The following is a 15,782-nucleotide window of genomic DNA, read 5'->3' as shown; positions in this document are numbered from 1 at the left end:
AACGGCCCGCGGTCCTGGGAGCGCGGCGGCCATGCTTTTGCGGGGCGGGCGAAGGCCGTTGCGGCAGCCATGCTTTTGCGGGGCGGCCCCCACCTGTCATCTTCGTGCGTGGCTCTGACCCTGCTCCGAGGGACATTAGAAGACATTGCCCTGTCAACATGGGTGTGTTTTCCTACCACTCGGAGACCAGCGCTCAAGGACACCAAACGGACTGAAAGGGGGGACACCACTGTCTCCAAAAGAGTGGGCGGCATCTGGGGTGCGGAGGGAGCGAGCTGGGCAGCGGACCCTCTTCCCGGGTCTTCCCGGGTCTTCCCGACTGCAGACCGCGCCCCGGCCCCGCCCCGCGCTCCGGCCCCGCCCCGCGCCCGCGACTAGCCTCCCGGGCTCGGAACTGGCCCGTGACCGCGCCTAGAGCCCTCCTCCCCCGCCGCCAGCCCGCCACCCGCCCGGCCGGTGGGTGGGCGCGGGGCCGCCTGGACCGCTGGCGGCGGCGACGCGGCGACCTTGGCCAGGAGGCTCTAGCGGGTCCCACCAATTGCGGCGGCGGCGGCGCGGACTTTGCCCAGCGCGGGGTGCGGGTGGACTGTGAGTCCGCGGGTCGGCCGTGGCGATGTTGGCATTCGCGGTCAGGACAGCGGTAAGTGCGGCCAGGAGCCGGCCTGGCGGGCCCTGGACGGCGCGGTCGGGCCGCGGGCCGGGCCAGCCCTGCAGCTGCGCCTGAATGGGTGAACCGGTAAACAGGCTGTCAGAGGCCCTGTCCAGCCTGGCCGGCAGCTGCTGGGGTGGGATCGGCAGGTGGGCTTCCCGGGTTTGGCAGAGAAAGAGACTGAGGTTCAAGGTCAGAGGCTGGATCGAACCCAGGTCCTGTAGCGCTAAATTTCAAAGACCTGGAAAACACAGTGGCACCCGGTTCCGGGCAGCACCCCCACCCTTAGACCTGGAGCCACGGAGCAGGCTGACATGGAGCCTCTGTCACTGTTGTTCTCTGACTCACACACCCTTTGCATGCTCAGCCTAAGCCGTCTCTGCCCAGGCCAGAGCCACTTCTCCAACCCCATCCAGTTGGTCAGCTTCCTTGGACTTATCAAATGGTCCCTGAGGGGCACTGGGTGTATGTAGCCAGAGAAACTCACGTGGAGGCATCAAACTGGGCTGCCCAGAAAGTCCCGAGAACTGGCAGGAGGTGGCAGGTGGCAGCCCCAATGCCCTCCCTCTCCGCCAGGCCCTCCCCGGACCTGTCCACATCTACCCCCCAGTCCTCCCCAGTGGGCAGCCTGGAGCAAGAGGCACCACGGCCCTGATTTGGATTCCTTTCCTCTCGAATCCAAGCCTATCTTTGTTTGCATCTCCCTCTGTGCCAAGAAGATCGTTCCCGCAGACATGCCAGGCCCAGAGAACTGACAGTCCCAGCCACTGGCTTCCGGCCTGGCGGCTCGTCCAGGACCCCAAGGCTCCACCTCACTCTTGCCGCTTGCCACCTGAGCTGCGTCCCCATCCCACAGAGAGCCTCTGGGTCACCCTCCAGGGCCTCCTGGGTGACCTGATCACTTCACTGCTGGAGAAACTGAGGCGAGGGGAGACTTGGCCAGAATCCCGTAGATCTGGCGACTCAAATCTAGTCCAATCCCAAAGCCAGTGTCCTTTGGTTTATTTTTAATGCCTCAAGTCCCCCGCTCTTGGCCCCCAGCCGAAGGAGCAACAGCTCGAGACAACCAGGCTTTGGTGGGGGGCGGCCTAGAAGGGCTCCCGCAGTTCTGGAGGGAAGCGGGATGCGCAGAGCTCTGTGGCCACTGTCCGCTGTGGCCTTTCCCAGTGTCTGCTCTCCTGTTCCAACCCCGATTTCAGGGCTGTGGTATCCTTAGCAGCTCGTCAGTTTCTGCCCTCCAGCCAAGTTTCCCTTCATCAAACAGACCTCCAGATTCTAGCAGGTGGATTTTTTAATACCTCTTGGCCTGTCTCCCTGGCTCCGGGCCCATCCAGAGAAGAAAGGAGAAAGTTTTCCAGGTTTACGCCTACTCCAGTGCCCACCACCAGCCCACTCACCTGCTCCCCATCCCCCCACTTCTGGAAGCTAGGGCTCCTGCCATAGCCACAATCCCAGATGCCACCACAGCCATCGCCACTGCCACCTCTGCCTCCCCCCCACCCCCCTGAATCTTGGCTCTTGTCTTCTCTTTCCAGCCCAGGCAAGTGGCTGCCTCTTGCTAGGTTCTGCTCGCCCACTTGGTAGCACAGTTAGGCTTAGACATCCAGCCCAAGGCAGACAGACAGGGCTCAGAACCTCAGTCCTGCCATGGAGGACGGGCAGCAGAAAGAGAAGGTACGGAACGGAGCCTCTGCCTCTTGCCTGCCTACTGCCGCCAATAGCCCCAGACCCTCCCGTCTCTCTCTCTCTGCCGGACTCTCTCTCTCTGCCAGCTCTCACCCGCCTTGCCAGGCCACTCGGCTCTTTCTTGTCCCAGCGCTGCCCCCATGCCACCCCCATCCCATCCCACAGACAAGAAAAAAAACCTGTGGCTTCACCCTCATCCAAAGGTGCTGTAATCATCTGGCTCTCTCTGATTTTTTCTTCTTCCTCCTGTTTCTCAACCTGGCAGGGGTGGGAGAAAAGGAGGTGGGGAGCTCTGGGAGGGGGCAGTCACCTCTGCTGGCTGGTGCATAGTCGCAGAGTGAGAAAGGCGGGGCCCTGTGCTTTCAGACAGGTGAGAGGTCCCTTTGACCTCTGCAGGTGCCATTCATCCTGACTTGGTTCCCCTGAGCCTTGGCAAGATCAGTGGCCACACCCCACCCGCCCCTGTCCATACCTGCACCTCCAAGCCCCAGAGAGATGGAAACGCCTATAGCTCGAGGGCTGGGAAGCCAGGGCTGGCACCACCCAAGAGGCTGTCTCTGATCGCAGAGATGGGCACATAAGTGCCCAGGACTGCAGCCTGGGATTGCCAGGGCCTCCCAGAGCTGGTGGGAGAATGAGCAGGATGTTTTGCTGCCTGCAGGTGAAGCCCCTGGGCTTCCTCAAGCCCTCCTCCCTGACGAAGGTTGCCAGCCGCTTCAAGGCACACCAGGAGTCTCTGCCGCGGCTGCCCGTTCCCCCGCTCCAGCAGACCCTGGACCATTACCTGAAGACCCTGCAGCCCATCGTGAGCGAGGAGGAATGGGCCCACACCAAGCAGCTGGTGGAAGAGTTTCAGGCTGCAGGGGGCGTCGGAGAGCGCCTGCAGAAGGGGCTGGAGCGCAGGGCCAAGAAGATGGAGAACTGGGTGAGTAAGAGCTGCGGGTACACCCATCCCCCAGTTCCCACGAGGGCTACAGGGAACAGGGGCCCCCCAGAGGCCGTGGGTGGGTCGCTGTGAGAGTCCTGCGGTGAGGTCTGCCCCTGCTGCACACAGAATCATGCGTGCAGTTTCGTGGGCACTTACTCTGTGGCTGGCTCTAGGCAGAGACTGGATGAGCAAGAAAGAGACAGCTGATGGCCTCGAAGAGCTGACATTCAAGTAGGAAGGGGAGAGAGGCGGTGGTCAAGGTCATTTCTGTAGAAAGGAAAAAGGGTGCTGTGCCCTGGCCCGTGTGCTCAATTGGTTGAGCGTTGTCCTATGCACCACGAGGCCGCCGGTTCGATTCCCAGTTCTCTCTCTCTCCCCTCTCTCTCTCAAATCAATGAAAACACTTTTTTTTAAGGGTGATGAGAAAGAGCGGTGGAGGATGGCAGTGTCTTTATTCTGATGGTCAGGGAAGGCAGCGAGGAGGTGGTGGTGGGTCTGAGACGGACGGAACCGCACCAGCAAAGGCAGCAAGCCTGGTGAATCCAGGAACAGACAGAGGCTGGAGTGGAGTGCCAGGGTGGGAGGGGGAGCTGCCAGCAGAAGGAACTTGGACGTGAGCTCAGTGGGAAGAGGCTGCGGGCTGGCTTCTAGGAGGGGTTTGTGTGCAGTGACGGATCGCTCCGGTCTGTGTCTCAGTCACTCAGGTGCGTGCCCCTCGCGGGAATGTGTGTCCATTGATGCTCCGTGCACTTTTGTATGCATCTTAGACCTTAACCTAAAGTTTAACTTGACCGCCCTGGCCGCTGGGAGGGAAGAAGAGTGGGGACAGGAGGCGGTGGGAAGGCGGTGCCGTCACCCCGAGGGAGATGCTGGCAGGAAGAGGGTGGGAAGTCATTAGGTCCAGAGTATGTCTTGGTGCCAGTGGTACTTGTTGATTGGGCTGCTGGGAGGGGGGACAGTTCTGACCTAAAGCAACTATGTGGGGGGAGGAGGGAGAGGAGGATTTCTGGAGAAAGGGGTGATGAGGGAGAGGCCGGTTTGTAGGAGAGAGCCACAGAAAGCCCCATAAGGGAGGTGCTCTGAGGGGCGCAGATGGAAGTGGGGGGGGGGCTGCACAGAGGAGGCAGGCTGGTGGGTGGCTGTTCCGAGCCTAGGAAGCTCAGGGCCTTGGACTCCGGCATCTGGAGCTGAGAGTTTGGGGTCCAGCAGCTTGTAACTTCCTTTTTAGCCTGCAGTTCCTCCAAGTACCCCCTGGCATACTGTGCACCTGAGCACGGCACACCCCCCGCCCCTTGCCAAGGGCCCGAGGCTAATGGCCTGGTGCCACAGACAGCAGTTTCCCAGGGGGAGTCTGGTAAAGAGGCACACCCTGCCCACTGCTCTTTGTGGCGGGGGGCGGTCTCCAGGGAGGAAAGGACCTGCCGAGAGAGGCCATTGGGCAGGCCCCCGGGAGGGGCGTGGGGCGGACAGTGTTGCAGTCAAGCGCGTAAGGCTCAAGGGTGCCAGTCCCCTGGGAGCTGCACGGCCCCAGGACGGTAGCCTTCAACATGTCCACGGTCGGTCCCCAGAGAGGCAGTGCTCCCCCACTGGTGCCGCCCATGCTCTGTCACTCGTACATCGATTTATCCTCGGTGGCTTCCCCCGGATGGCCTGACCTTGAGATCCAAGGGAGTGTCCACTGCCCAGTCCGACACCAGCAAAACTGAGGCCGCCGGGGACCAGGATCTCCAGTTTGACATTGAACCCTGGGCCCCGCTTTCCTGGAAAATGCCCACTTGGGATGAGCAAAAACTCATTCATTGGACTTTCTTTTTCTATATTTTTCTCTCTTCTACCTATCAGGCATACGTTTTTATTTCGAAAAGTAGTAAAAATCATTGACCAAAATTTGTAAGATAAACATGATTCAATGTGTTCAGTGGTTGAGCATCGACCTATGAACCAGGAAGTCATGGTCCAATTCCTGATCAGGGCACAGGCCTGGATTACAGGCTCAATCCCCAGGATGGGGTGTGTAGGAGGCAGCCGATCAATGATTCTCTCTCATCATTGATGTTTCTCTCTCTCTCCCCCTTCCTCTCTGAAATCAATAAAAAATATATTTTTTAAAAAAGGAAAAGAAACATGATTCACATTTCTGCCTCTTTTCCCCCGCCCCGGTTTCCTGCCAGTCTTTTTCCCACATCTTTCCTTGGCCGGGGCGTCTGATTTCTCTTGCTGATTGGCTCAGGCTGAGGGAAGATGATGGGACACTACTGGGTGTAGGGGAGTGGGGGGTTCTGGGTCTGAGTATTTGCTTTAAGAATCTGTGCTTGCCAGCCGGGTGTAGCTCAGCAGTTGAGCGTCGACCCAGGAACCAAGAGGTCACTGGTTCGATTCCCGGTCAGGGCACATGCCCAGGTTGCCGGCTCGATCCCCAGTGGGGGGCATGCAGGAGGCAGCCAGTCAATGATTCTCTCTCATCATTGATGTTTCTATCTCTCTCTCCCTCTCCCTTCCTCTCTGAAATCAATAAAAATATTTAAAAAAAAAAAAAAAGAAAAGAATATGTGCTCACAGAGGGGACAGAGGGTCCCCTTGCCCTGGGGGGGAAGGGTCACCAAGTCCCCACCACCCCTCCTAACAGGTTCTGGTCCTTTCCCCAGCTGTCCGAGTGGTGGCTCAAGACGGCCTACCTCCAGTACCGCCAGCCCCTGGTCATCTACTCCAGCCCCGGTCTAGTGCTGCCCAGGCAGGACTTTGTGGATCTGCAGGGACAACTCCGGTGAGTGGCTGAGGCTGGGGCAGGGCCAGGAGGGGGCAGGGCCTGAGGACCACTTCCTCCAGGAGGTTGGAGGGGCCCCAGTCATGCTCATTATCTTTCATCCCCACAAATAGCCTTATGAAGTAGCGAGTGTCATTCCTATTTTACAGATGGGGAAACTGAGGCCTAGAGCAGGGAGGGGCCTGCCCAAGATCACCTTTCAGTATTGGCTGAGCTGGGACAGGGAGCAGGGTCTTCCTGGCTCCAAAGCTTCATAGCTGTTCACCACCACACTGTGGACTGGGTCCCCTCCCTGTCCCTAAACCTGGGGCCACCCCCCACCCCAGTTCTGGCACTTCACCCCTCCTTCCCTCTCGCCTCTGGCCACAGGAACGACCTTTGTACACAGTCCCCTTTTCCACATTCGGCCATGTCACTTGCCCTGGCCTCTGTTCCAGTCCTACCAGAGATAAAAATACCAGTGGCAAGCATCGCCTGCCCAAGCACCAGCCACTGTGGCCACCACCTGCTTCTCTTAAAGGCACCAGGGCACCCTGGGAAGGTCTGGGGGTTCAGGCCCAGGAACTCCAGATGGTGGTCCCCATGTTGGGGGCCAGGGGCAGCCCAGGCGCCCGACATGGTCGGTGTAGCTCACATAGTTCAGGGACGAAGGCCAGTACGAGAGGTGGCCTGGGAGACACAGGCCCAGAAACAGGTAGAGACCTAGGGGAGGGGACACCGTGAGCCACTGCCCTCCCATTCACACTCCCCCTCCCCTGGGGCCCGGTTCCCTCTGTAACTGGTTCCTGAGAGAAGGGTGTCCTCCTGCCAGACTCCCGACTATGATTTGGGGCTCGGGCCCTATGAGTGAAACCAGCTGCCCTGACCCGTGACCCCGCCACGGTCAGGCTGCCGTGCCTCCGCACCTGAATCTTGCAGGCACTTGGCCAACAGTTTCTCCCTGCGCCCTCCGCATCTCCCTCTAGGCTCAGATGGGCGAGCTGGAACTTGAACTCAGACCCACTCCTTCAGCTTCTGCAAGCCCGAGGAGTGAAGTAATCGATGGCTCCCTTCACCCCGCAGGCATCCCTGACCTGGGGCTGTCCTCAGGGTGTCCACACCTCTGCTGATCTCTGATTGTTCCCTCTAGGTTTGCTGCCAAATTCATCGAGGGTGTGCTGGATTTCAAGGCCATGGTTGACAAGTGAGCAGTCCGGCCCGCCCCTACCCTGCCTGCCTAATTGACACAGTCACTCCAGCTTGACCCAAGCCCCGGGTGCTGGGCAGGCCAGAGCTCGGTTGCTTTCACTTCCTGTTGGCCCAGCCTCTGTGGGGCATGGGGGACAGAGCCTGGGGACTGGGGTGCCGCGGTCCGTCTCCAGCTGCCGGGACTTCCTCCTGGTGACCTTGTCCCGAGAGGCCCCTGCAATGGCGTTCCAGCCAAACAGCCCCCGGAGGTCGTCTCCCCCTTGGCAAACTGAAGCCCAGAGCGGGGAAGGGAGTTCCCAGGGTGACTCACGGCAGGCCTCCTGCCCCAGCCCAGCAGGCAGGCCCTGCGCAGGCTCAGGGGAAGTAGGGACATGAGGAGGGCAGACAGCCACTGCTGTCAACCCTGACTCAGCTCTGCCCAGGCCCCCAGCCGGACCCAGCAGCTCCCTGCTCCCTCCTCCCTTCATACTTGCCCAGCGGCCCCTCCCTGTCCCCTGCCCACAGTGAGACGCTTCCTGTGGAGTACCTGGGCGGGAAGCCGCTGTGCATGAACCAGTACTATCAGATCCTGTCCTCCTGCCGCGTGCCAGGCCCCAAGCAGGACTCGGTCATCAACTTCAGCAAGACCAAAAAGCCGCCCATGCACATCACGGTGGTGCACAACTACCAGGTGGGTGGGCCCACGCTGGGCAGGGGAGGAGGGGCAGGGCCCCCACACACACCCTTGTGCCCAGGAACAGGCATGCTCTGGGCATCTCTACTGGGTGCCCGGCTAGGGCTCCAGCCTCAGGGATGCCAAGAGGGGCCTTGGCCTGCCCAGCCTGCGGAGAACAATGCAGGGCCATCCTCCTCCTCCCTCACCCTTGGCCTGACCCTGTCCCCTCAGCTGGGCCCAGGACAGCACTCACTGTGGCCTCTGAGCTGCCAGGGCCAGGAGGCGGAGGGGGCGGGACGTGACTGCGGCGGGTCTGAGGTCGTCACCAGCCCCTCCTCCCCACCCGCCTGCACCCGGACAGTTCTTTGAGTTGGACGTGTACCACAGCGACGGGACGCCCCTCACCTCGGACCAGCTCTTCGTGCAGCTGGAGAAGATCTGGAACTCGTCGCTGCAGACCAACAAAGAGCCTGTGGGCATCCTCACCTCCAACCACCGCAACTCCTGGGCCAAGGCCTACAACACCCTCATCAAAGGTGCCCGCGGAGGGGGCGGGGGCCAGGCCCACATCCCAGGCTCTGCCCCCACCAGGCCCAGGTGCACGCTTCTCACTGAACCCTCTCAGCTCGGAGCAGGTGTTCTCAGCCTCAGCTCAGGAAACAGCTGGCTCAAATGTGTTTCCCATATGTAGTAAGGAGCAAGTGGGATGAGAGTCTGAGTCCCCTGGCCGAGGAGCCCTCCTCTGCCGTCACAGTCCCCCCAACCCCGTGTTGAGTCAGGGACTTGGGTGGGATCTGCCCCGTTTCTAAAGTGGGCCGGGCACTGGGCGCTCCTCACAGGGGCCGCAGGGCCGCAGGGCCCTGTTGAGTGGGAAGCTCTGAAGCCCGTCCCAGCGCTCGGGAACGTTCTGGAGGCCCGGCCGCCCCAGGCCTGACACCCCCATTTTTGTGCCCCCTCCTGCCATGCCCCCTGCAGACAAGGTGAACCGGGAGTCGGTGCGCTCCATCCAGAAGAGCATCTTCACCGTGTGCCTGGATGCCGTCATACCTCGGGTCTCAGAAGACATGTACCGCAGCCAGGTGGCCGGCCAGATGCTGCACGGGGGCGGCAGCAAGCTCAACAGTGGCAACCGCTGGTTCGACAAGACGCTACAGGTGAGGTCCGGCAGGGCCCTGACTCCCACCCGGACGCAAACCCACACATGGTCCCCTGCAGCCTCGGGACTTCCTGTCCCCGGCGGCGTCCTGGCCTCCTGGCTTGTAAACAGATGGAAGTCATCAGGTGGACGCGGCTGTAATTACCCAGCAGTCAGCCTATCATTACTGGGCCTGGCCCAGAAACTGCTGTCACCCCAACACATCCCTTCGGCACATCAGAGGCCAGGCAGAGAGGTGCAATTTGGCCCTGACTTTCCCTCTCTGCAGCTGTAAAATGGGGCTGTGGTAGGACGCCCAGGTAGAATGGTTATGGGGACCCAACGAGGTGCACAAGCATGGGGTGTGCTTGGAGTGGCCTAGGACGGGTCCAAGGACCCCATGGGTGTTAGCTCTGATTAATGATTGTCATCAGTCAGCGTTCACTCCTGAGGTGATTTCCTCTGGGACCAACCAGAGTGGCTCCAGGGACTGGGTTAACAGGTCCCCATCCCCCTCTGCAGTTCATCGTGGCAGAAGATGGCTCCTGTGGGCTCATTTACGAGCACGCAGCAGCAGAGGGGCCACCCATCATCTCCCTCGTGGACCACGTCATCGAGTACACGTGAGTGTGGTTCCCCAACCCTCCACCCATTTCCCCAGCTCCTGGTGAGGGTGACACACAGGTGAGACTGGCCTGGGGGGATGGCATTTTCCCTGTGCCTGGGCATCTGTTCCTTCAAAAGAAGCCAGGAGGCGGCCTGGGTTTTAGAGCCAGACAAACCAGGGTTTGCATTCTGGCTCTGCCACTTCCCAGCTGCGTGACCTTGGACAAGTCCCGTCCCTCTCCAGGCCTCCTTCATCTGGCCACCTGAAAGCTGGAGGTGACTCCAGAAGAATAACTCCCAAGCGTCTCCCTGGCCTGGCCCCTCCAGCTTTAGGGATCCATCCTCCCCTCCCAATCCCAGGGATGGGCCCAGGTTCCCCGCACCAGCATGAGCCCGAGCCCATGTCCATGCAGGAAGAAGGCTGAGGTCGTGCGGTCTCCCATGGTACCCCTGCCCATGCCCAAGAAGCTGCGGTTCAACATCACCCCCGAGATCAAGAATGACATCGAGAAGGCCAAGCAGAATCTTAGCATGTGAGCGCCGGGCGCTGGGTGGGGGGCCAGGCCCCTCGAGTCGGGCAGGCTTTTGTTCCAGGTCCGTCACTGGACCCGGCTGGTTCCGAGACCTCTCTCCCGGGCGTTGGCAGGGTTGCCAGGTGCCTGCTCCTCACCTGCCTTGTCCCCAACCCCCAGCATGATCCAGGACCTGGACATGATCGTGACCGTGTTCCACCACTTCGGGAAGGACTTCCCCAAGTCAGAGAAGCTGAGCCCTGACGCCTTCATCCAGATGGCGCTCCAGCTGGCCTACTACAGGTGAGCCCCGCCCCGGCCGCCAGGAAGGCAGGGGGGACCCGGGCCAGGGGATGTGCTCAGCCCCATCTCCCGCGCAGGATCTACGGGCAGGCATGTGCCACGTACGAAAGCGCCTCCCTGCGCATGTTTCACCTGGGCCGTACTGACACCATCCGCTCAGCATCCACGGAATCGCTGACCTTTGTCAAAGCCATGGATGACTCCAGTGTGACGGTGAGAGATTCAGGGTGAGGGTGGGTGAGCTGGGCTTGAGCCATCTCCCTGCCTCTTTACTCTGTCCGGTAGAGCTATGGATTTAGCTCTGAGCTCCCTGGCAGCCCAAGAGAAAAGGGAGCTTTTCATTCACTCGCTCATCAGCAGTGAGCATCTGCCCTGGAGTGATGGTCGTTCCACTTCCTCTTCCCAGAATGCAGTGCTGGTGGGGGGTGGGCTCCTGAGGTGGGTGGCAGGAACAGGGAAGGGACAGTGCTTCAGCTCCCTCTGCCTCACCCCACAGGAGCACCAGAAGGTGGAGCTGCTGCGGAAGGCCGTGCAAGCCCACCGCGCCTACACCGACCGGGTGAGTGAGCCCTTTCTGTCCCTATTTGCTAGACCAGTGGTCGGCAAACTGCGGCTCGCGAGCCTCGGTTTGCTGCTCTGTTGACTAATGAGTTTGCCGACCACTGTGCCAGACCCTTGGCACCTGTCTGTCCATCTGCCTGTCCATTCCTGCAGCAAATAGCTGCTCACCCTTAGCTTGAACGACCCCTCCCCTGAGCCCTGGGGCACCTGAAGCAAGGCTGTACATCCCCACTTTAAAGTTGGAGAAACTGAGGCTGGGCCCAGTGACTGCCGTGGCCCCAGCTTCCAGGTGACCTTCTGAATCTTGTGTCATAGAGCCAGGATGCTGAGGCTGTACACAGCGGGCCGACAACAGGGTTCCTGCCATGTGCCAGCTCAGGCTTCAGCTGGCAGTGGGGAGGCCTGGATTCCCATCCTGACCCTGCCTCTGAGCACCTGTGTGCCAGGCTCTGCCCACGTTATACACAGATGTCCATTTAGATCTCACAGCCACCCTACGAGGGGAGTTCAAAGACCGTCCCCATTTTACAGATGAAGACACTGAGGTTCCAAATGGATATGTGCCAAGGTCCCCCAGCCAGGATGGGGCTAAGCCACCCAGCTCCAGACCTGTGCTCTTAAATCCTACACTGTCCTGCCTCCCTGGGCCTCAGTTTCCCCATCTCTGAAGTGAGGGCTTTCCTACCTGGCTGCTCTGGTCTCATGGGTCTGAGGGGCCAGTGGATGGAAGACGTGTCGCTGCCACAGGCTTCTGTGGAGGGCAGCAGCGCCCTATGGTCCCTCAGCCCCCGCTCCTGACAGTTCCCCCTTCTGCAGGCCATCCGCGGGGAGGCCTTCGACCGGCACCTGCTGGGCCTGAAGCTGCAGGCCATCGAGGACCTGGTGAGCATGCCTGACATCTTCATGGACACGTCCTACGCCATCGCCATGCACTTCAACCTCTCCACCAGCCAGGTGGGCACTGCCCCAGAGCCCGGGATCCCTGCCCTCTGGGTCCCTGCCACTGCCCTGGGTGCCCTGGGCTGGGGTGGAACAGAACCACTGGAGCTGGAGCAGAAAGGCTGCACTGACTAGAGCTGAGGTCTAGAACATGGTCAGACCTCGGTGGTGACGTGGCCCGCACAGGCCACTGCGAAGCGGCTGAGTTCTGGCAGAGGGTCTGGGTCAGGGGCTTCACTACAGCTCAGGCTGAGGAGTTGGGGACCCCCCAGGGGAGAATCATTCATTTATTCACTGGTCAGACATGAAGGAACATGTGATCCATGCCAGCCTGTGCTGGGTACTGGGGCACAGCAGGGACTGCACCAGCCCTGCCCCAGGGCTCTCAGAGTAGGCTGGACGCACAGGAAGTGCTGGGGGTCAGGGAGTCCCGAGGAGGGAGCAGTTTGAGCCCCCAAGAATGCAGAGAAGGCTCCATGGAGAGTGACACCAGAACTGCACACGGAGGACAGAGGGAGGAGTCACCTGTCTGATGGAGAAGAGGAAAGGGTTCCCGGGCAGAGCACAGTAGAAGCAGAGTCATGGGAAGACAGGCTGGTGCCCTGAGGAGCTGGAAGGGACCTGGTGGGGTAGGGCGAGTGCCTTAGTCCTGTGCCACCCCCAGGTCCCCTCCAAGACGGACTGCGTCATGTTCTTTGGGCCTGTGGTCCCAGACGGCTATGGCGTTTGCTATAACCCCATGGAGTCGCACATCAACTTCTCGGTGTCGGCCTACAACAGCTGTGCCGAGACCAATGCTGCCCGCATGGTGCACTACCTGGAGAAGGCGCTCCTGGACATGCGCGAGCTGCTGCAGAGCCATCCCCGGGCCAAGCTCTGAGCCATGCTCCGCCTGGCCTGCCCGTGCCACAGCCAAACCACTTCAGATGGGCCACCCACCAGGGCTCCCCCTTGTCCCTCTCCCCCTGTGCCCCGCAGATCTGACCAAGCCAGGGTTGACTCCCCCAGGGGCCTGCAGGCCCACGCCAAATGCCTTCCACGGGTCCCCCCAGCGTCGTGGGCTGTGCTCAGAGGCTGAGCAGGACGGAGGCCCAGGCGCCCCATGTATCGCCCAGAGCAGCCTTCCTCTGGGAAAGGAACCAGTCACCTCCAGCCCCCACCAGTGAGACTGGGAAGTCCTTCTCTGATAGTTGTGCTCTGGCCAGTCCCTGCCATCTGGGCTGATCCGTACTCCAATCCTCAAACGCCCACGGGCCTCAAGACAGGACTCTCTGGAGTGGGGGACTCCAGGCCTCCCCAAGGCCAAGGCCAGGGTGCGAGGCGGACTGGGGACGGGCCGTCTCCCACAGGACTGCCCTACTCTTTTGGAGAATATGGCTCAAGAGCCCCAGCGCCCTCGCGCCCACTGTTGATTCCAGAACAATGTTCCTGGTTGTATGATAGTACCGTACGAGGTAATTAATAAAGGGGAAGTGTCTTGGTGAAGAGGCATTCCAGCTGCGAGGCAGGCAGGTGGGGGGGCACCTGGCCTCCTCCCGGCTTTCCCGGCCTGGGAGATGGTGTCCAAGCAACCAGTGGCCCCAAGGGCTCCGAGGAGCCAAGAGGAGGTGTCCTCAGGCACCAGATCCCAGACCCCATTCTCAGACAACTCCCACCTACCCGTGACTTGGGCCTCTCCAGTACCATGGGCTACATGGATGGGCACAATTCTCCCAGGGCCAGGAGGACCCTGTAGGCCCGGGTCTGGTGGGCCAGGTGTGGCTGCCACCAGGGCCTAAGGCCTCATCCTGCAGCCCCCACAGAACCCAATAGGAGTGACGTTCCAGATCACGCGACCACCTGATCAGAACCCTAAACCCACCTGTCCCCAACACCAGGCACCTGGCAGAAGCTGGGTGTCTTGCCAAAGTCAGTCTCTCCAGGGGACACTCTGGCCCTAAGGCACGTGCAAACCAGGGCAGATGCCCGGATGCGGGTGGGAGAGTTCGAGCCTGAGAAGTGCTTGGCCTGGCTGACCTGGGACAATCACTTGAGGGTGGGTCCTGTGGTTTTCTCCTTTTCTCAGATGAGAAAACTAAGGCTCAGGTTAGTCACCAGGCCACTCAACAGCAGAACCGATTCCCAGAAGCCATCCTTCAGGTCAGGGTATGGGGAGCCCCTGTAGCCAAGCCCCCAGGCCCACATCACACCCGCCCAGGTGACCAGGGCAGGAAGACAGATGTTGGCTGGACTGGGGCACAAGGTGGCGCTGACCTGTGTTGGGCCTGCTGGGTCCTACCGAGTCCCCCACAGCCACGAGGTAGGGACTCAACCTCCTCCCTCCAATGAGGGTAAGAGGGTGTGCACTGCCCAAAGTCCCAGGGAGCAAGAGGCGGAACCCACACAATGCGGGGAGTGGGTGTTGCCCGGGGCCTGGCCATTTCTTGGTCCCCCTCCCCCGCAGCAAGGCCAGCAGAGTGGAGTGATGCCAGGAGAAGGGGGTAGGGGACATGAATGCCCATTCCTGGGCCAGAGTAGGAGACCAGGAAAAGACCATGACGATACACAGGCTGCTGTCCTCATCTGTACAGTGGGGGTGCTGCTGCTCCCTCTGGGCGCTCCTGGGAGTCCCAGGAAGTGGAGGCCCACCGCAGGCGTGGAGTGAGTGCTGTGGGAGTAGTACTAGGGTGGGGCTGCAGGGGGAGGGGAGCAGTGAGCCAGGCCATGGGCACGGCACAGACACCTGGAACTCCCAAAACTCAAGTTCTAAGAACCACACGGGGCTGAATAGAAGGCAGGTTTCCCCCAAACTCTCCTTCAGAAGTGGGGGCACGCCCTTGCACTGGGTGTGACAGGTCTCGTATGACGGCTTACTCAACTCCTTAGAGCCGGAAGTCCACAGGGAAAGCCAGTTAGCACCTGAACAAACCGTCAGTGTGAGGGACGGCCTAGAGGGCCCTGGTGGCATGGGGGAGGGGGGGCGGGGGAGAAGCAAGGAAACGAAGACATTTAGTAATTCCTCCCGAGGATGTGACTGTCACTCACTCTTGGGAGTGTTGGGTGTGGGCCAGGCAGGTGCTCAAAGGTCTCTGGATGCACGGGGAGCCGTTTTGGGGAGATGACACACCTGTAGGGTTCTTTTACTCCACTGTCTCACTGTTATGCCAGTGGGCACTCGGGGCACGGGATAAAACTTCCAGTGACAGCATTGTGTGTGAAATCCAGAAAGTGCTGCTGGGTCTCAAACCATCCGCTTAGCATCCACGGAATCGCTGACCTTTGTCAAAGCCACGGATGAGCTTAGCCAGCGGACCCGGAGAATTCGGTCAGCTGGCCCAGAGGCGGGCCAGGGACAAGACCCTGAGGCCAATGATGCAGATGAAGAACTTGATTTTTTTTTGAGTGAAAAAGAACTGTTCTAAAGTAATATATTTTGGGCAATACATTACTTGAAATGTGAACATGTAATAAACGAATTAAAGATCACTTGGCTCTTACCGAGATCCCCTAAGTCTGTCTGTCCAGGTTGGCATGAGCTTGACTTTGGCTCTTCCTGGGGAAAGTGCAGTGGCCGGAAGCAAGGGCAGGCCTGTCACGAAGCCTGCAGGGGGGGGAGGGCTACACAGAGGGAGCCACACAGAGGCCACGTTAAAGACTAGTGCTTCATCCGAGACCCTGAGGGAGGGCATTTAGAAAGGTGCCCAGGGGCTGAAGGGGGCCTGACCGTGGGGGGCGCTGCAGCCTCCAGGCAGACGGGGCTGGAGTGTGCAAGACTTGGTGACCAACAACGAAAAGAAGGGGGGGTGGAGTGTGGGGGTGCCCATTGAGGTGAAAGCAGCGAGTGTGGCTGGGACTCGGGGACATCCAGGGCTCACCA

General features: G+C 60.5%; 1 protein-coding gene across 2 annotated transcripts; it reads left to right on the top strand.

The window, feature by feature from the left end:
• Positions 1-3: 3 nt before the first annotated feature.
• Positions 4-15,402, top strand: CRAT (carnitine O-acetyltransferase). 2 transcript variants are annotated; one of them, XM_080670044.1, is made up of 14 exons: positions 4-640; positions 2,997-3,260; positions 5,909-6,027; positions 7,157-7,210; positions 7,720-7,885; positions 8,232-8,406; positions 8,846-9,024; positions 9,528-9,628; positions 10,025-10,144; positions 10,304-10,426; positions 10,504-10,639; positions 10,923-10,985; positions 11,804-11,941; positions 12,591-15,402. In XM_080670044.1, exons 1-14 carry the CDS (start codon positions 614-616, stop codon positions 12,804-12,806), a joined length of 1,881 nt encoding a protein of 626 aa, XP_080526170.1. In that variant the 5' UTR covers positions 4-613; the 3' UTR covers positions 12,807-15,402. The 2 variants fall into 2 exon arrangements, with proteins under 2 accessions (XP_080526170.1, XP_080526171.1); XM_080670045.1 differs by lacking the exon at positions 4-640 and adding an exon at positions 2,185-2,323.
• The last annotated feature ends 380 nt before the right edge of the window (positions 15,403-15,782 follow it).

Source organism: Plecotus auritus (assembly GCF_963455305.1).
Source record: "Plecotus auritus genome assembly, chromosome: 5".
NCBI classification, from domain to species: domain Eukaryota; kingdom Metazoa; phylum Chordata; class Mammalia; order Chiroptera; family Vespertilionidae; genus Plecotus; species Plecotus auritus.
Note: the sequence above shows the minus strand (reverse complement) of the source record. Positions and strands in the feature narration are given on the sequence as shown.

Coding starts and splice junctions, on each gene's coding strand:
- CRAT (XM_080670044.1), top strand. CDS start 614: ATGTTGGCATTCGCGGTCAGGACAGCG. Junction 7,211..7,719: donor TTCAAGGCCATGGTTGACAA/GTGAGCAGTCCG, acceptor CCCTGCCCACAG/TGAGACGCTTCCTGTGGAGT. Junction 10,640..10,922: donor TGGATGACTCCAGTGTGACG/GTGAGAGATTCA, acceptor CTCACCCCACAG/GAGCACCAGAAGGTGGAGCT.